This window comes from Diospyros lotus, chromosome 10 (assembly GCF_014633365.1).
Source record: "Diospyros lotus cultivar Yz01 chromosome 10, ASM1463336v1, whole genome shotgun sequence".
Taxonomy (NCBI): Eukaryota; Viridiplantae; Streptophyta; class Magnoliopsida; order Ericales; family Ebenaceae; genus Diospyros; species Diospyros lotus.
The window spans coordinates 23,400,525-23,421,626 of NC_068347.1; the positions used below are offsets into that span (position 1 = coordinate 23,400,525).

At 33.3% G+C, this 21,102-nt stretch overlaps 3 protein-coding genes across 4 annotated transcripts; all 3 read left to right on the forward strand.

The window, feature by feature from the left end:
* The first annotated feature begins 9,775 nt into the window (after nucleotides 1–9,775).
* On the forward strand, nucleotides 9,776–12,712 carry LOC127810877 (uncharacterized). Of its 2 annotated transcripts, none has more exons than XM_052350457.1 (2): nucleotides 9,776–10,154; nucleotides 11,337–12,712. In XM_052350457.1, exon 2 carries the CDS (start codon nucleotides 11,427–11,429, stop codon nucleotides 12,000–12,002), a length of 576 nt encoding a protein of 191 aa, XP_052206417.1. In that variant the 5' UTR covers nucleotides 9,776–10,154; nucleotides 11,337–11,426; the 3' UTR covers nucleotides 12,003–12,712. The 2 variants fall into 2 exon arrangements, with proteins under 2 accessions (XP_052206417.1, XP_052206416.1); XM_052350456.1 differs by having other exon boundaries at nucleotides 11,341–12,712.
* A 1,343-nt stretch (nucleotides 12,713–14,055) lies between these two features.
* LOC127810953 (protein LHCP TRANSLOCATION DEFECT) lies at nucleotides 14,056–16,716 on the forward strand. Its single transcript, XM_052350595.1, has 2 exons — nucleotides 14,056–14,387; nucleotides 16,140–16,716. The coding sequence occupies exons 1-2, from the start codon at nucleotides 14,109–14,111 to the stop codon at nucleotides 16,395–16,397; spliced, it is 537 nt and encodes a 178-aa protein (XP_052206555.1). The 5' UTR covers nucleotides 14,056–14,108; the 3' UTR covers nucleotides 16,398–16,716.
* A 788-nt stretch (nucleotides 16,717–17,504) lies between these two features.
* LOC127811187 (glycine-rich protein 5-like) lies at nucleotides 17,505–17,816 on the forward strand. The gene has a single exon (XM_052350892.1). It carries the CDS (start codon nucleotides 17,505–17,507, stop codon nucleotides 17,814–17,816), a length of 312 nt encoding a protein of 103 aa, XP_052206852.1.
* The last annotated feature ends 3,286 nt before the right edge of the window (nucleotides 17,817–21,102 follow it).

Below are 21,102 nucleotides of genomic sequence, written 5' to 3' on the forward strand. Positions count from 1 at the left end.
GTAAAAGCAGCAATATCAAGGGAAATGAGGTTCTCGAGATGTAGCCGTTATCTACATGTTAGATCTTTAGTAGGTCTTTTGGTTATGTTTAAGGTGTTTAGATGTTATATTTGAGAGATGAGAATCTATGTATATTATTTTGAAAATATCATGCTGAATGATGATACGATTTCTATATTATAAATAAAAACATCACGGTTATATATCATTTGAGGTTTTGATCTTGCTTCCACATTTATGATGATAATACTTGTCTTAGCTTATTCATTTTAAGTTTGATATGCTGAGAAGGTAGAACGGGATTGTTGAGAATGATTTAGGTTGGGTGTATGTTGAGATTGTTTTCGAAAAAAAAAATATACCTGAAATCCTGGGTTAATGCACGCTTGGAAAAAGCGGAGTGTTACACTTTTGTCTTTTCAAAAATTAATTGAGTAAGGAATTTTTCTAATCGAGTATCAATCTTTTGTACTTGAGCAAAACTTTTTGATAATCAAATATTTATGTGTTAAATCTTCTTAGTATCTTTCTACTTGAGTAAAGCTTTTTTGATAATCAACTAATATAATTTTGTACTCGAGTGTATAATCCTTTTAATCGAATAAAAATAGGTTGGACGCTAGCTAAGTTTTTGATTATAAGGTTAATTGAGTATTAAGTATTTATATTCAAGTAAAAATCTTTATTATTCAAGTAATCTTAGCCTTCAAATGGAGTGAATAATACAAGTTTTTGTGGTTTCTATGTTAGTCGAGTAAGGACTTTGTGATACTCAAGTAAGTCTCTTGTATAATTGATTACATAGTATATTCAATCATGTGAAGTATTATATTAGTTAAGTAAGCCTATAAGATAGTTGAGTATCAACGGTCAAATTTTTAAAAAATAGTCTTTTCATCTTTTCAATTCATTAAATGCAATTCATAAAATATGGATGTACTTTTGTGAATTTATATTTGTTGTCTAATACTCATAGAGACAAAAAGTGATAGTTGTGACTTAATTTAAACATTCCAATTGTCATTTGCTATGTCAGCTAACATTCAATACATGAAATCTATAAATAAGAGATAAAATTGCCTGAAAAAGGTTAGAAAAACTGAATACACACTCAAGAACTATCTTTGAGAGCTTCTAACAAACATTTTCAAAAACTTTCTGCTTCTCAAGAGCTTATCTTTAAATCTTTCAGTGAGATTTTTCAAGAGAGTTATTTACATTCAAATCTTGTAACTCCCTTTCAAGAGAAAGCTTAAGTGCTTACTATTGTATCTCATATTTTTCTCTTGAGAAATCCTTTCACTTATTTGTGAAATCTGTAAAAAGTTACACCTGCTTTGAAAGGCTGTATTTGATTTTGGCTTAGCCAAGTGTAAAAAATCAACTGTATAAGTTGCACCTTATCCTTTGAAAGAAAATGATTGTAGTTGAGCCTAATTGTAAAAAACCAACTATAAAGGTTGTGTAGCTGGGTCTATAAAAAGCTACAAGGTATAGTAAAATATACTTGTCGTGTTTGCAAAATCCTTAACTATGAACTAAGGTAGTGGACTAAGCTTTATAGCTGAACCACAAAACGACCTTCAATCCTCGATGGCAAGGCCTCAACCGTGGTGAGGCATAAGGCCATGGCTAGAGAATACGAAGGGGCATGCGATAAAAGCTTTAGGCCATAACCAATGATAACCCACATGATGCGGCCAGAAAAGACAGAGGGTTGCGACTTTCACCACCGTTAGTTCGTTATTTTTTGTTGACAACTGTCAATAAACTTTCGGTGATTCAAATGGTGAGTTTCTCCTATATTATTTACGTACAAATTAATTTGTGTAAATCCATAAAACATAACTTTAAACGAAAATTAACATGAATTTCTAAACCATATGCATTGATACCATATGTAAGCTATAATATTGTTTGTAGAGATAATAACAAATAATCAAAACATCATGCCCATCAATCGTAGAAACTTCATGTAATTCACATAATGCGATTAAATAAAAACGTACTTTGATCCATTAGAACTTAAGTCATAAAGGAGACTGTTAGTTGATAACGAAAACTACCATATTTGATTTCTCCACCTTAACCGCAACTTTGATGATGGATGAAAATATAACTATAATTTGTATTTTTGTATGTTGGGTAAAAAGAAGACCAAATGCCTATTTATAATAGTAGAAGTAATGTCTTATCAAAACTTATCAGGAATTATACATATCTTCTAAATCAAATTAAATTTTTAAATAATCAATTATTTTATTAAATTATTTAATTATCTCATCATATAAACACGATAAAAAATACTTACTTCAATTATCATGTAAAATACAAGATGATTATTTTTCATTTATTTGATGAGATATTTACAATCAATTATCATTTGAGTAAGAAGATAATTTTACATAATCCCTTGACCCGCACTATCCTCCTTCTCATGTTACAGCTAAGCTTCGCCAACTTCCTCTTCGCTCTCTCTTATCGTCCACTTTGGCCTCTCAAACAAACCAAATTTGTGTTGTTTTAGCCATGTTGGTGCGTCCGTAATTAACCTCTCTCTATAATAGCTTGTGCCCATGTTCCTTCGTTCAAACATTAAATTTATTTATGTGCTCAATTTCCAGACCATAATATTGTTAGGGCCGATAATCATTCAGCATCTTGGGGGCTTAGAGTTGTACGCACGTAGAGCTTTTCAATGGTAAGCATGCGATGATAATGGATGTGTTGGAGCTCTGGTGCTTCGGATACTTGATATGCCTGGACAGAAATTTGGGGGGGGGGGGGGGAAGGTTAGTGAGGGACTCGAGGTTGGTCGGAGACTCAGTCTAGCCTGTACATCAACAACGCAAAAAATAATTATTTTCTTCTTTTATTTTTTTATCAAACTATTGATTAAAAATAACGTCATTTGACAATTTGATCGATTTAATTATTTTAGTTTCTTAATATAAAAATCAAATTAAATTAAAATTATCAAACTTAAAAATCGAATGAAATCGACCCTTAACTTGAATTGAGCCAAATGAGTAATTTTGGTAAATTCAGTTTGATTATTTTAATTAAATCAGTATTTTATTTACCCCTAAATAATCCCACAAAATAAGGGCTGACTTCTGACAAATTTAGTATAAATCAAAATTACAAATGCACCTCAACGTTTGCAAAAATTAGACCTTTGAGCAAAAATAAAAGTTGACTTCAAAATAAAAATAATGGTTCATTTCTAAATTAAGACTTCTAGCCTACGCATCAATGTGAAAGGGTGGATGATTAGTGGTTAATTTTGTAAAAATTTTGTTATAATTATACCCTTCTTTCGATCTTAAATATGGTTTAAATTAGATATTAATATATATTTTATGGTTATATGCAAGTTTAAATTGAAAAATGAATGAAATGAAATTTTAATGTAAAATTTAATAATAATAATAATAATATATAAAATTATATATAATACATATACATCATTATATGCATGCATGTAATATATATATATATAATATAATCTAATATATATGTGCTATGTGTAATACATATATATAATATATAATTTATTAATAACATTAAATTATTTTTATTTTATTTTTTAGGCATGAAGAATTCAAGCCCATGAAGACTTAAAGTCCATGAAGAATTCAAGTCCATGAAGAAATCAAACCCATGAAAAATTAAAGTCCATGAAGAATTCAAGCCCATGAAGAATTAAGGCCCAATTTGAGCAACCCATGGAAAATATTATTTGGAGAAGGCCCAAGGATTATTTTTAATCCTAATGAAGATTAAAAACCAATTTATAGAAATCTATTTTTATTTTTTATGTGAGAGCTTTATTAGGTGTGTTTTTTAGCTAAAATCCATTTAACTATTAGGTGAATATTATAGCTAAAATCCATTTAACTTTATGAGTGCTTTATTAGGTATGTATTTTAGCTAAAATCCATTTAATATTAGGTGTGTATTATAGCTAAAATCCATTTAACTTTAAGTGTGTGAGTGCCCATTAGATATAATTATGTCTAATTGAATAATTGAAATTGTGTGGTTTGTATTGCATCTTGTGGCCTATAAATAGCTCACTTGATTGCATTTGTAAGTGTGATTATTATTCTTGAATCAAAATTTAGTTATTTCCTTAGAATTCTCTCTTTGAGAATTGCTTTTGTTCTCTTTCATTTTCTTTAGTATTTTCTCTTGTGATCTTACTTTCTTCCTTTCTTCTTTTAAATTCTTATGTCATTTATTATTACTTTATTATTCACCGCCTAAATGGACGGTTAGTTTATGCCTTTAAATTCTTGCAATTTTAATTCTTGTATTTTAATTATCTACCGCCTAAATGGCCGGTTAGTTTCTTCTATTTTAATTCTTGTCATTTAAATTCAGTTATTTAAATTATGTCATTTAAATTCCTGTCAATTAATTTAATGGAGATGAGTAGCTAAATCTAATCTTGGGTTAAGGCAAGGACAGTGTCCAACGCCAATGATTCCCAAAGAAAGCTACGCTTTAAATGAGTAACATTGGTTTAAACTTCAATATGAGTTTGTTTTGATTATTGAAAAATCACTAGGTTTGGATTGGAGCGTAAACCTAACTTAGAGCTTTCATGTCACGTATGAGAGTTACTAGAACTGGAAACGCTATCATACCCAAACCCGGATGATTAATTTAGTTGTTTTGTGTATTAATTGTAATTAAATTTATGGTAGTTTCTTAAATTAGAATCCCGCATATCATGTATGGGGATTGCTTAAACTAGAGCTATCATTATCTTTAATTGCATTTAATAACAAATCCTCATATATGAAATTAAATTAATGTTGCTAATCTTTTATGCTAATATTTGGGAATCAACGGGTTGGCACTGAAATTGTCTTAACTCAAGTACTTTCCAATTTCATATTCTCACGTTCAGTATTTATTTCAACTTCTGTCTTGCTTTATTTTCTAGTATTTGTTATCTAAAAAAATCATAAAAAAACATGTTATCAATCCATCTAAATGCGTGTGCGTGTGTGTGACATTCTTTTTTTCTTTTGCCATAAATAAATCTCTCAGTGGACGACCTGGACTTATCCAGAAAGTATAAATTTAAATTTGAACTACAACTGCACTCGTACACTGACGAGTTTAAACCTCTCGCCTAAATAAATAAAAAAAATATAAAATTTTTATTGTGTTTTGTTTTGTGTTTTAATTGCAGGGTGAGAGTGCAGTCAGTGGATGAGATTATTAGAAAGAGTAGGTGCACGTGGGTAGGGGAGGAGTCAGGATATTTAAGTAGTGGGGCAAACAACGATGACAAAAAAACGTAAAACTTAAAATTATAATTAAGTGCCATAAGAATAACTTTAGAAAATTATAATGAATAAAATTGAGTAAGATGAATCAACTTATTCTTGTCAAATGTATGAAAAGAATTATTTGTATTCAAACATGTTACACAAAAAAGTAACTTAATATTTGTCTTAGTGAAATGACTCTTGAGCTCATGAAGTGATTTATTTATCACCTAATAAAAAAGTTTAACTCTGTGATGATGCATATTAGTATGAGTGTCAAGAAAAAATCTTCATTGAAACTCAATATAAGGGTTAGAGAATGTGAGAAGAGAGGGAGAGGATATTTAAGATGGATTGAAATTATAAGTAAAATTATCATAATACCCTTAAGTCTTTAAAATCTTTATATATATAAAAGTAATACAGTCTTGAAAAAATAAATTCCCCCCAAAACTTGCATTAATGATTTATAATTAATATTTATTGCATTAATAATTTATATTTTATAATTTGTATTAATAATTTAAATCTTTCAATTGCTTTGGAATAATAAGTAGTAATAAAATTTTTCTCCAAAACTTGCATTAATGATTTGTATTTAGTACTTATTGCATTAATAATTTATATTTTGTAATTTGCATTAATAATTTAAATCTTTTAATTGTTTTGAAATAATATGTACTAATTATTGTAAAATTAATAATGAATTTTAAATACAAGAGTTTTTCAATGCTAATCATGGGGTTTTCAATACATTATTATGTGAATATTAAATATTTAATTAATCTGTCAATCAATTAAAAATAAATACTATTTATGAGGAGTATGAATAGACACTTAAACTATTAATTAAGTCACAAAAAATTATTTATTTATATAAAGTATTTTGCCAAGTGTCAATTAATGGTGAATTTTTTCCCTCAAAAACTTGCATTAAATCAAAGGTTGTGATTAATTAATTATTAATTACTTTAATCATTATATTATAGTCTTGAAAATGTGATATCTTAACAAATTCATAAAAAATCATTTAAGGTTGTCAAATGCTAGGTTTTTTCAATGCTAATTAATATTTAAGGTATCACATTTTTAAGACTATGGAAGGAATCAAAATTCTTATTTTTAAAATTTTGTTATTATTGAAAAAACTTATTTTACTCATATTTAAGAGTTTTAATTTATAATTATAATTATAATATAATAAATAGAAAATAATGAACATCTTTTAGTGAATATATTCTAGATTTTATAATATTTATTTATAAATAAATATAATATAATGAATAAAATTTTTTATAAGTATTTTGTCAAGTGATCTATTTAATATGTTAATTATTCTTTAATACATTGAATGACAGTATATTGAATTAAAAGTGTTTTTCATTAGCATATTGAATAGTAAATAATTAATTAAACTTAAATTTTGATAAATAATTGAAGATTACAAAAAAATTATAATTATCAATTCTGTTAAAATTATTTAAAATAATAAGTTTATTTTTTATTTTTAAATTAAATTCTTTCGTGTATCTCATAGGTTCACCATTAGTTTTTTAAAACAAAAGATTAGTTGGGAGAGTAAAAATGTAAACTTAAAATAAATATAATAAATTTTTAAAAACATTTGTCTAGGTAATGGGGGAAAATAAGCTGCCCCCGCTGTAGATCCGCCACTGCACATGGGTAACCAAAAAGTACGTGGACTTTTTCAAAGATCAACCCACATTGACACAATGAGGGTTTTTCATCTAAGAGTAAGGAATTGAATTAGTAATCTATAATTTATCAAATTACACAGACGTATGATATATATTTTTGTAACACTTCGCATCAAGTTATAGAAATATTTGGAATAACTTATCCTAATGAGTTTACATGAACTTCCTAAGGGGTCACCCATTCTTAGATTTTTTCAGGTCAAGTACGTTTAATCCTGGAGTTATTTGTCTACATTCAGCCTAAAAAATATCTAACTAATAGTGTTTCTTTCCTCACTTATTCTCGATGTATACTACCATTTTTTGGGCTCTTAGGTGTTACGCACATCGTGTCATGATGGGCCTACAACTACGAGTCAGGTCATAGCTCTCGCCCTTCGAAAATCAAGAGCCTCACCGCACTTGTGAGCTTCTCAATCACCCTCTTGGTAGTCGTCCTCTGAACGACCAAAGTGGGATGAACTCGATGCATCCACATGACACTATAAGAAATTGGGAGTTACAAACGCCCAAAAATGATCCACAAACATTGGCAAAAGTCATGTTGTCATTTATTTCTACAATTCTGACAAATTTAGTGTTAAAGTCAATACTAAGAAAAGGTATTGGTATTGGTAAATATGGTTCAATTTATTTGGTATTTTTTTTGGATTTTTCAATATTTGTACAATCGTCAATAATTTTCTCCTCATCAACGATTCAAAAATGCTAGGGAGACGCTGAAAACATTAGAGAATAGTCCATTTATTGAGTTTATAAATATAAAAAAAGAAGGAAAGAAAATGTCTATAAGTTATACCTTTTCACTTACTATTCCAAAATACTTGGAAGTACTAAAAACATCAAGAAGCAATTCATTTTCAACGAGGACATAAACGATATTGATGATTCAAAAGTCAAGGTGGTATGGAAAGCTTAGGCTACGTTTTCTTTGTTGTTTTAAAGTTATTTTTAGTTTTTAATTTTTTAAAATAATGAAAAAGTGTTTTTTTTATTATTTTTAAAAATATATTTTTGAAAACAAAAAAAAAATTGTAAAGAAAACTCAAAACACCAAAAAGTTATTTTGAGTATTTTTATCCAAAACAAACTCTAAACTTTATTTATTTATTCATATTTTATTATTGTAATGGGAAAAAACATTACAAAATTCATTAACTTTAAAATGTATATATATTTTTAATAATATATTAATATTAAATATTTCTAATTTACTAAATAATCAAATTTATTGAATAAAATATCATTAAAAATTTATTTTTAAAATGACAAAAAGAATGTGTTTTCAATTTTCTAAAAACAGATTATTAAAAATGAATTCAAAAGTCAAAACAAAAAATTGAAAAATAAAGAGAATGCAACCTTATTTTCTAAAATGTTAGAAAAACTTATTTTCCTTATAATGGAACAATAATTATAAAGCAAGTAAATGCAACAACCAATTGATAAAAACAATCTCAACAAAACTTACTTATAAGAGAACTTTTGAACATGAATCCTTAAGATTTCTAATACCTCTGTGTGTCACTACACCAAAGTAGAGATATCCCTACTTTGGTGTAGAGATATCTCTATGGACTTGAAATGACTATTGGACATGTGAAGCATCAAGGTTGGGGTAATCCAAATAGTTTAATAATTTTTATATTATTTTTTTTACGAGTATAAATACATTTCAATCAATTATATTATCAGGCGAGTACAATCATTAAAACATAATATAATTATTAAATTATAATATTTATAATCTTAAAACCTTTAAAACGAAATATATATTCTATTTGAGACATTTACATGTCGACCTCCACAAACATCGTAAAAAATCTAAAATTCTAAAAAAATATTTATGAATGATTGTAAACGCATTCAAATTTCGAGAGTTTTTGAGAGATGTGGTTGGGTTGAAGCAAAATACAAGATATATAAGGAATTTGATACTTTGAGAGTAAGAATATGATCCCCAAGACCTCAACCTAGAGTTTGAGCATGTTCAGACTTAGGTTTAGGCTTTGGTTTTGGATATATAAGATAATGTGTCTTGAGAACTTGGTTTAATTTAACTTAATGATTAGATAGTGTTGGAAGCTTGACTTAACGGGATGAGTTGTTTAAAGAAGAAAATTCATAACAAACAAAAATATCGAAAGTAAACCACAAAAGTTGTCTCTTATAAAAATAACTTAAATTTTTGTAAATTGATAAGTAGATTGATTTAAATGAAATAAGTAAAGCGATACTTAGAGATGGGTACAAATCAAATTAATTATGGTATTTGAATAACCCTAATTATAGTGTAATATTTATAATTGTATTCAAAAACTTATCATAAAGTGTTATCTGAGTGTTGGGGGAAGGGGTCGGGCCACACCCCCCTTTTATTTTGTCTGCATCAAATAGATTTTATATTACTTGATACAAGTAATATAATATTCTTAAAAGTATTATACATGAATAATATAATATTATTAAAAGTGTCATATTTACTATATCATTAAGGCACAAGTCGTATTAGTAGGTAATGAGTTAAACTTCTAAAATCTTCATTTGAGATTTATTTTTTATGTCGAAATTGAAGGCATGAGCGATAAAAATTGTGTAAATACTATAATTCTAAGTGTGATATTTGATACGACCTAAAAAGACAAATAAGTGTAATTTATTTTGGGGGATTCAAATTTTGAAATTTAAAATTTGAACGCCCCCGGGGAGGGGGGGGGGAATAATAACAATAAACATATTTATTTTTAAAATTGAGAGGCATCATGATGTTGATGTCTGTGTTCATGTGAATCTTTTTCACTGGTTAGGCGACAGCCGGGGAGCGAGCTCCATAAATGTCGCGTGAGCCATGTCAAATGCTGCCCCAAGCAAGCGCTCGTTGACTGTCCCTTTTCGCTCCCAACAAGCAGCCAAAAAACCCTATCCCTCATCGGATAGATTCATTTCATGGATTCATAATTCATTCACGGGCTCCAGAGGGAACTTCACGGGAGAAACCTCACTATTCTGATCACGAAACTTCGAAAAACTCACAGATTCTCGCCGAGATTTCGACCTTCTCGGTGGGGTTTTTGTCGTAAATTCCCTTTACACATCTGAGAGGGAGAGGGAGAGGGATTTAATGCCCCGTTGCCGAGCACGTTGAGCTCCGGTACGCTTTTTTCTTTCTCGTTGGAGGTTTTCTAGCTTCCTACATGTGATCTTCGTGATTTGTGGTAATTTAGCTTTAGATCTTGCTGAAATTAGGGTTTGTTCTATATGATGTAATGAAGTTTTCTAGTTCTTTGCTTCAACAGTTGAATCTAATGTTTGGGTGCTTTTGTTTTGGACACATGATTTTCCTTTCCCACTTTCTATGCTTGGGCTTGAAAGGAAGAATGCAATTTTTGTTTCCTTTTCTAGTCTGTGTTTCATTCTCCTGTATTTTTATGGCTATTAATGATCTCAACTGTTTTTCGGTTCTTATTGGTTTGAATCAGGAAGTCAATCCAACTTGAATCTAACCAATTCTAGTTGAAGTAGATGGATTTCCCCCCCTCATTTTTACCAAATTACTCGTGTCTTCTTGTGTTTTTAATTATTATCCTGAGGACAAATTAATTCTAGCTCTGAATTGTTAATTTTTTTCAGCTTTGATTGGCCGATAGCTAAATTGATCTTCTGAATTTTGGAGATTTATAAACTTTTCTTTCTAATCAGATTTAAGACTTATTTCTTCGCCTCTCTCTCTCTCTCTCTCTCTCTCTCTCAAAATTGCCGCCTTCTTTTGAATATAAGCCGTTGCCCTTTAGCAATTGTTGCATGGGTTTTACTAGAACTTTTCTGATTATGAAGCATGAATATTTATGGTTCATTTACTTCATTGATCAGCCATTGGTAATTTCCCTTATCAGCCATATTATCTCTTGTTAATGGTGTGATAAAATTACATGGGCACAAGTTGTTGGCTAGTTGAATAAGTTTGACTTTTATTTTTTTGACTGATTTAGAAGTATCACTGCCTAGACTTGGTCTCATGTTTGCCTCCACTTTTTTGCTCCACTGGGAAACCTCTCTTTAACTGCTAGGTTTAACTGTAGTTTTGATCAGGAATTTACTATCTATCAGCCCTGAAAAATTGCTACGGTTGGTGACTTAATGTAGAGCCTTTTATGTTTCTTCTTGAGTTTATCTGCCTAGTTCTTGAAACCATCAGAAATGTGTTGAAACTAATTAACTGAAATATGAAGAAATCTATTAAAACAAAATGATGGCATTTCCTAAGTTGCATTACATATAGCAATCTCATTCTGGAAACAAAAGCTAACATTTCATACTTATCCTGTTACTACAGACAGGTTGTTGAATTGCTTTGAGGTGACATTGTCGATCCAGTTTTGGAGTTTACAAACTTCTTCAGAAAAGAATCCCCTAAAATTGTTCAATGATGGGGGACAACATGGTTCCTACGCTCAAAGCTATAAAGGGTGGTGGAGGATCCGTCAAAGTGGGAACCACCGGGACAATTGGTACCTTAATGTCAAGGGAATTAGAATCTGCTGCAAAGTCCACAGCTCAACCTCCAGTATCATCTAGGAACGAATCTCATACAGATTCTATTTCAGTTTCTAGTGATGCTATTACTTTTAAAAGACTAAAGCCAAGAACTGTACTGGATGAAGCAAGCAGCAGCAGCAGCTGCAGCCGCACTGCCATCAATAAGAAAAACCCTGAAACTGCTCGGAAGACTAAACACCAGAACCGAAAAACCCAGCAAATACCAATGCTCTACTCGGATAATATTTCCTTAGACGGAACTCCTAGTAGAGAGAAACCTGATAAAAGAGGATCTTACATAGTTGAAGTTGTGGACCTGAAGTGCGGCAACACAGAGAGGACATGGGCCAACCCTATAACGAATAGATTCAAGGAACTTGGTTTCTCAAAGCTTATGAGAGTGTCGTCTAAGTCTGAAACTTCTCCACATCAGCTCTCAGGTTCCTGTAATTGCATCTTGTAATCGTGCTTGGCTGATTGCTGTCTGCAACTTCCACCGTAGAACACATACTTGGCACAAGCTTGCTTCCTCCTTTCTTCTTCTTTCTTGGTGTTGTTATTAAAGATCCATGCTTCAGGCTTGAGTAACTACTCGTGGAGGCCTCTTCTGTTAGTTGACACGGGAGCTGCTCAGAATTATCTCGGCAGCCTACCCGGTTAAAGTACTCAATTTCTTTCATTATAAGAGATCCAACGGTTCCTCTGGTGCCTATTTCAGCTAAAGTTGTTGCTGCCATTTTCTCTGGGATTGTTGTGGCCAAAGTGCTGGACTTATACATTATTTTCTGTTTGGTTGGATAGGAGGTGGGTGCTTGTGGATGAAGAGCTGCCTCTGGATCTTGCCTTGGTAGACAAGCTGCTCTGTATCCTGGGCATTCTTGATGGGCCTTGCTCCTGGTATACATACTCACATGTTGAACTCTTTATCTAAAGTGAAGAGCAGTGTAGTTATAGAATTGGTTGGTGCCATGGTCATTGTAATCATGTGTAAGCAGTTGAAACAGTAAGTTACCTACCTCCCGTACAACCCTCTAACTACTATGGGGTCTCAATTCTGATATTTTCTTTCGTTGGAACCTTGGCTGATTTCTGAATAATTGTTGCATTATGGGTTCACAATATGCTATTTTCCTTGTTTCTTAAAATTGTTTGAACAAACCCCCCCCCCCCCCCCCCCCCCCCCAAAAAAAAAATCAAACCTTAATCCTACTATCTTGGGTATGGCTTACTGAATTTTAGCACACCAATCATTTATGTTTATGACTTTATTTTCTGTAAAATCCTCGTAACAGTTTTATAATAGCTGTTAACTACTTAATGCAACTACTTTTCTTTATTCGGCTTGGGACCTAATGCAAGTTGGAATCTACAGGCAAAGTTTTGAAGGGCAACAAAAGAAAAACTTGAAAATCGAAAAAGAAGGGAAGGTTGTTGAACCTATCATCTCATCACATAACCCAAACAGTACCATATGATGAGAAGGAAAGGTGAAAATAGCGATCTACTTTCGGTGGATTGATAGTAAAAGTAGCTCCTATGATAGGATAGTTTATCCTCATTGTCTCAAAATAGTAGGGAAACAAAAAAGGGTTGTTCTTCTGTTTGGTAGAGGAAATCTATGTTCTTTTTGAAATACTCAATGTAAGGGTATCTTTAAGCAAAAATTATTTATCCAGAAGAACTAATCAAGGGGATGGAGAGCAAGATAAAAACACATAAACAACAAAATGATCAAGCCTTAATCTCGTTTGAAGTTCGGTGATATAGATATTAACTTGTCAAGCATCTTTGTTGATGATTATATTTTCTGTAAATCTAGAAAAAAACACATGTATAATTCGTAAATGCACTTAATGCAGCAGTTGCCAGTTAGATATGGAAGGGAATCATCCTCACTTTGTTCATATAGGTTGGTCTTCAGGGAAAAGGCGGAAGTTAAATGAAGAGGAAAGATGAGCCATTTATTGGTCATTTCTTCCTCTAATTTATGAATTGACTGATAGCCATGTGATATACACAATGTGGTTGGAAGCAAATTGATTGATCCAGTCATCCATTCTCCCTTCGGCTTCACAGGACAGAGTTTGCTCTGCAGGCACCCATGAAAGCTTTTTAAGTTATTAACTTTTGAAGGATCTTGATGGTTTTCTTATAAGTTTTTAAGTGCAAGATTTTCGATTTTAATCATCGTATGAATGACAATTTATAGTAAGACATCCCGATAATTGACGAGCACGAATTAAAAGTTATATAGATTGAAAAGAAAAGGACACCTTTTTAGATATGGCAAAAATAGTACATCCAAACTTAATAAATATTTATATTTATTTATTAGGAGTGTTATTATTAATCGATGAATAAAAAGAAATTGAGGGAGAAAGTAACTTTTCAAGTGAGTCGGTTTCGATCTTGGAACCTTACATAGCGAACCGAGCGCACTTCCGCTGCACCGGCGTGATAAAGGCCAGAGGTGAGAAATATAAAATAACTTATAGGTTTATCAATGAAGTGGATAAAGCCTTGGGTTTGGTGGCTGAGTTCGTAATCGTTCCTCTGCAACTCCAAGATCATGGCCTCCCTCTTCTGTACCGTGCAACCAATCTTCGCCTCACAATCCCGCAATTCTTCACCTTCTTCTTCATCCCCAAGGTTGCCCAAAATCAAGACCCAGTTTCTGGGCGTTGCAAAGAGGCTGGGATGGGTCAGACCCGCCAGAATCGGACCCAGCAGCAGCGGCTCTAGAGCTACTTGCTGGTTCCGTTTCGGCAAGAATGGGGTTGACGCCGAAGGCGCCGGCATTTACGGCAGTCAAACTCGCGACGACTTCGACCGGGACGATGTTGAGCAGGTAGGTATCCACCCTTCTCCATATGGTTGTTCCATCATATCTAGTTTCCGCTTTCGTTTCTTGATCACATTATGTTGGATTTCGGACCTTCGTTTGGAAGATTGGCTTGAGTTTAAGAAATCTATGAAATACAATCGTATCAATTATCTCGTAAAACTTTTCTTATCTGAAGATTGACGATTAAACTTCATCTCCTCATTTCCTCATTCCCAAGTTGCCTCGAGATGGGCATTTGGCGTAAATTTTTCTCTTATTATTCTTTTCAATGACTTCTAGAAGTCAATTGACAACTGATTGGTGAGACCAAAAATGCTGCTTGGCTACGAAGATGGTGGATGCTGCAAGAGTCTTTCAGGGTTCTATTGGTAGTCTACTGTTTGGCCGCAAGAGCAAGTTTGCTCCATCATGATCGGAAAATCACATGTTCAAGTCAGGAAACAACAGCCTCTTTACTAAATAAGAGTAATTCTGTGTATAATTGACTTTCCCATTCTGAAATACGGGAGCCTTGTGCTCTGTGTTCACCTTTAATGATTTTGGTAGAGGAAACATGTGAGAGGAAGAAGAACAACCCAGACCACGGCAGCTGCAGTGATCAGTAAGGTTTCTAAGGTCTATTAACCTGTGAGCATATTGTTATAATCTCAAGAACTACTTCCAAGTTCCAGGTACTGCCATGGCCATGGGCAGTCTCTGGGTATGTAATTGAGTAGAGTGTGTTGCGGAGATAATGTGCTTCCAAACTTCTTGGCACAGAAATTGGAGAATTGTAAAGCATTGTGCTTTGTTCGGCAAATTAGCAATTCTACAACTAAAGTTAATGTATACTTGCTCCCTGAATAGATATACAAGAGCTACATGTATCCATGAGGAATTAGGCTAGTTAAATTTTAATGTTTGACATTAGGGTTTAGGTTTCATTTGAACTTTAGAATTTGGATTTTATATTACATTTTTTTTGTTGAGATAATTATAGTGAGAGTAAATGACATCTTAGCAAGGATTTCAGCCTATAAATAGGCTTATGATGTAATCAGAAAGAAACTAACTCATTTGATTTTATTGATGATTTTCTCTCCCGGAAATATATTTCTCTTGCTTGCTCGATTGCTCGCGCTTTTGTCTTCCCCTGTTTAATTCTCTTTCTATTTTTGTGCAATCTTTCTACTGTCTCACATCATTTAGGCTCTCCTCTCCATCTCTGTTTAATAAAAGAGAAAAACATCTTGGTCTTATTTCTTTGATAGATTGATAAAAGACCATTTCTGCTCTCTCTTAAGATGGAAAGTTAAGGAATCCTTGTGTTAATGTAATTTAGATATACAAAATTCAGGTAAAAGAGAGTTTGATGTATTTCTTTTGTTACTAAGTGCAGCCACACAGCATATATAAGACTATGCAGACTGCATGTTACACATCAAAGCAAAACTGAATCCTTTTTTTCTGTTTTTTTCAGTTTCTTATCACCATTTCAATGTAAAAATGGTATCATGCTTCCATTTGATTTCCAGTTTAGGTCCCGAGCTGCCACAACTTTTTGACATATTTGGCATTACGATCCCATATTTCCTCCCCCAAAGAATGGATCATTGTCTTTGTTGTTTCAGCAATTATATCATTCAGCATGAAAGTTATTTTCACCTTAATCATTTTACGGTTTATATAATCATCGTTTCAACTAAAGTCCATTCTTCTGTGTTTTGATGAGCTGTTTCCCCTGTCAAGACTAAAAAGATAGTTCATATTCTGCAGTACTTCAACTACATGGGAATGCTTGCTGTTGAGGGTTCATACGACAAGATGGAGGCTCTTTTGAGCCACAACATGCACCCAGTAGACATCTTGTTGATGATGGCTGCCTCAGAAGGCGACAAACCGAAAATCGAAGAGCTACTAAGGGCTGGGGCTGATTACACTGTCAAGGATGCAAATGGTCTCACTGCACTTGATAAAGCAAACAGTAATGAAATTAAAGATCTAATCCTTGGCTTCTCTGCTAAGAAGGCTTGACATTAGAGCTTTGTTGCAAGTCTTTGAATTTGCATCTGTTTTTGTTCTTCTCCTCATTTTGAATTCTCCTGCCTTCCAGTGTCTTCCCCTCCTGCCTTCCAGTGTCTTCCCCAAGCTGTAATTTTATTACCAGAGGTCGTCAGACTTCGCCCGAAATCTTTCATTCTCGTAGTTAAGGTTGGCTATATGAATTTTAACTCGTTTGAAAAAGAAAGAAAAAAACAAAGAATCTAATGCAGCTCCGATGTTATCTATGATTGTTTAAAAAATATGAGATTTGTTTCATACATCTTGGATAAAAACAGCAAAAATCTTCTTCCATATGCTCGCTTGGCAACTTCTCCACCAATTTTCTCTTCATATATTTCCTTCAACCAGATAGAGAAAGGAAAGAAAATTTTATTTTTTCTTTGCTTTCTTCTTTCTTTAAGTCACAAGGCAATCAGATAAGAACAACTTTTAAGATTTTATTTTATTTTTTAGTTTCTCTCTTTTCAGTATAACAGTTATTTCCATTTTCTTTCTGCTGCCAAAACCTGTGTATTGAAACCCACAAAAAAACAAGCATTTGTTTCATTATTCCATAAAAACATAGACAGAATAATTATTAATTAATAATATTCTAATGCTTGGGAAGTGGCAAACATGATGAAAGCAGAGCAGACACCCAAGCTTGCTTCGAACTTGGAACCATTCAACTGGCCCATCTTTACTTGCTGCTAACTTTCATGTCACCAATTTAAAGAAGCAAGCTCCATGTGCTCCACCCAGCCATTTACATTTACTAAGCAATATTCATATTTCATAGTAATTAATATATATATCATTAATTAATTAATAAAAATATTTTTAAATAAAAAATAAAATTTAATAAATGCGCGCATTTGCCAAAAATATATACTGTCCTTACCTCTTTTTCATGTAAAACAGTTGAGGCTACCTTAATTGTCTGATGAGCATGCATTCATGCATTCAATAATAAAGAGTAGTGAAGGATTAATTAATTAAACCAAGCCTCTATAAATTAGACGACCTTCCAGCTCCAGCCACTCCAAGCCCAAGGCCACTTCCCATGCATGCATGATGCATCATCCTCCTCAAGCCATAATGCCTGCTATTAAGCTCTGTTTCCCACTGCTTCTCTGTGCTCTTCTTCTTTCCGCTTATTTTTCCACCCCCACCCAAGCAACAGCAGCAGCCGAAGCAGAAGCAGAAGCATTTCAGGACCAGAAAGATAAACTGCTTCCCACTTACGATAATATTCCTGGTTATCAAGGCGATGCTGCTGCCGGCGGGGGGGCGCCTCCATTAGGCTTTGGCGCCGGTGGACAGTTTGGTGCCGGAGCTGGTGGCCGGTTCGGCGGCGTTGGAGCTGGGTTTGGCGGCGGAGCTGGTGGCTGGCTTGGCGGCGGACCTTAACTTGAGAGCGTGAATGATCAGTTACTGCCTGTCTGCCTAGTACTATATAGCCTGTAGCTAGCTAGTAGTTAAATAAGCTTAACTAGCAAGATGAAGACCCAGAATTTAGTTGCATCTCTTATGTGATGTTTGAGGGCTTTTGCTATATACGTGTGTCACAGTGTCAGTGTGTGAAAAATCTGGAGTGATGTATAACTAGAAGCCAGCTACCTAGCTAGTTTCATCAGCTGCTATATATATATAATCCATCCATCTAGCTATGTGTCTCTTCTAATTAAGCTGTTCTTTGTGTTGTGTTGGTTGGTTAGCCTTGGTATAACATTCATTATATATCAAATGTGCAAATAATAGTCCACCAATCAATTTACAGACTTAAAAAGACGGAAAATGAGTCATCTTTGATGACTTCCTTCAATGGCTACTACACATTCATATACATATAAACTCTATATGTATTCCTCATTTTTATACTTATTTTAATTTTAAAATGAGACTAAGAAACTAACTAATTAAAATCCATTGTGGACCCAATTACATCCTACCCAGATCCGTATCATATTAGCAACATTATTGATCAATTGAATCAAATCAATCAAATTAATTTAATTCTAATTGATTATCTGGATTATCTAAGCCTATATATATATATATTTTATATATATGGATAATGTTATTTGGTTGTGACGTCCCGGTCTCCACTACCACATGTCACCGTAATCCACAATTACAATTTTGGCTTATCTCAAAGGACGGCTATGTTCTGCCAACACAAAGTATTAAAATAATATAACGCCTTGGGTGGGGTCTAGGCTTCTCCGCCTTTAACTATCAAGAACTCGGGTTGTATAAATGCAATAGACAGTTGAACGAACATGTGAAGTGGTAGCTTCAAGTAAATGATATAGCTGGAATTTCGCTATAAAAAAGTTATAACCGAGCTGTTGTTGAGGCTGGTGAGTATGAGAACCTGACATTTGTGGAAAAAGATTGTAAAAATTACATTGATAAGGTGAGAAAGTTAAGACTTGGGAAAGGAGATGTTGCTGCTATTCAAGGGTATTTTTCGAAAATGCAAACCCTTTGTCCAGGTTTCTACTTCAATGTTGACTTAGACGAAAAGTGTTGATGGAGGAATGTATTTTGGGCAGATAATAGGTGTAGACAAGCGAATAAGGAATTTGGTGATGTTGTGACATTCGGCACCACATACCTAACTAATAGGTATGACATGCCATTTGCTCCATTCGTTGGTGTAAATCACCACGGGTAGTCGACACTGTTTGGATGTGGTCTACTTTTGAACGAGGACACCAGGACTTTTGTGTGGTTGGTTAGGACATGGTTTTAGTGCATGGAGGATCAGGCTCCCACTGGAATAATCATTGATCAGGATAAGGCTATGCAAAATGCAATTGAGATAGTTTTCCTTAACACGTAGCACATGTGGTATTTGTGGCATATACTAAAGAAGTTACCAAAAAAATTTGAGAACCATAGTTGCAAGGCTTCAATTCTTTTGGTTGTACATGACGTGGTGTACAAATCACATAGTCTTAAAGTATTCGAGCAAGGCTGAAGTTCAATGATTGAGAAATATGCACTGCACGACAACGATTGGTTGTCAAGACTATACACACTAGGAGCTTGTTGGGTGCCATGTTTATATGAAAACTAGTTTTGGGGCATGGATGTCAATAACCCAGCAGAGTGAGAGCATGAATGCATTTTTCGATGGTTATGTACATTCAAAAACTTCATTGAAGCAATTTGTTGAACAATATAAGCGAGCATTGAGGTCTAAAGTTGAGAAAGAGTTTCAAGCCGACGTTAAGTCATTTTCTCAAATGGTGCCATATGCATCGAGGTATCCCATGGAGAAACAATTTTAAGAAGTGTACACAATCTCAAAATTCAAGGAGTTTCAAGATGAGTTAACAGGGATGTATTGTGAGGTTGTGTCTATCGAAGAGGGATCACTGGGTACGAGATACGAGGTGCGCGAAGATATCATATTTGATGAAAGATTCAAGGAGACAAAGTTTTTAGTTGTTATTGACAAGGAGAAAGGCGATTTTGTTTGTAGCTGTCATATGTTCGAGTTTAGGAAAATAATTTGCAGACATATTGTCACAATATTTATTCGAGATGGTATCAGATCACTTCCCGGCAAGTATATCTTAAGGTGATAGAGGAGAGATGTCAGTTGATCCTACATAAGAGTGAAGATCAATTGCAATGGTTGGATTAGTACGCTTAATTAGTTAAGATACGATAAGTTGTGTAGTGTGTTTGCGAAGGTTGCAGACTTGGTTGTAGATGACAAAGATCGTGTCCAGGCAACTATGGATTGGATGGAATCTCAATTGACTGCATTGAGCAAATCTAATGCGAAGCCAAGTTGTGGTAGTAATATACATGTTGAAGATAGTGTGCAAGAACAAGTTCCTGATTCTGGATAGGCAGCTACAGCTTCAAGTGGGCAAATTTTGGATCCAAGATGCTCGTAGATAAAATGAGCCCCTAGGAAATTTCGTAAGAAGGGCCCAATGAAAACGGGTTCCAAGAAAGAGAAGGTATACTTTAATCTATTTTTATTTACCTAATAATGTAGTGCTCAAATTCCCAATTGTAATGACTGTTACTTTCATTTGATGTCTAGGTGGGATCCTTGAAAGTAAGCCAAGGTAATGCCTCGATGCAAAACATTGTTGAAGACGGTCAGGCATTCAGTGAAGGTTTTACAGAAGAAGCACAATATCACGCTTTGACATCGATCTCGTACTCACAATTAATGGTAAGTACTTGGATGAGATTAGGGTAATAATCTAAGTTGTCATTTTTAAATTTTCGCAAGTTCCTTTAGGTTATATCCTAATGCTTTCGTTTTCTTTTAATTTGCAAGTTTCTTTTGGTACGGCTCAGCCCTTCACGCCAATGTATGCGCCCCATCCATGACCCGATGACAACCCACCAAATGTTTGAGGCATTCATTCCAAGTTCTTCTTACCAGCCATCTCGTTTTATTTTTTCTTCTTATTTTCTATTTTGTTCTTGCATTTTATTTATTGTAAAAACGTTAAATCAAGCTAGCATATTGTAATTCTTCCAATAGGCATGATGTTACACTTTATCTTGCAGGTGATGGATATAGAAGGACATGGATGGCCAACATCCAAGATGGTTTCAACCACTAATGAATGTTGGGTTGATCAATTCTATCTCATGTTGTGTTTTTTATGGAAATTATGATTAATTGCTTTTGTTTTAGTGTTGTAACCCTTGCAGT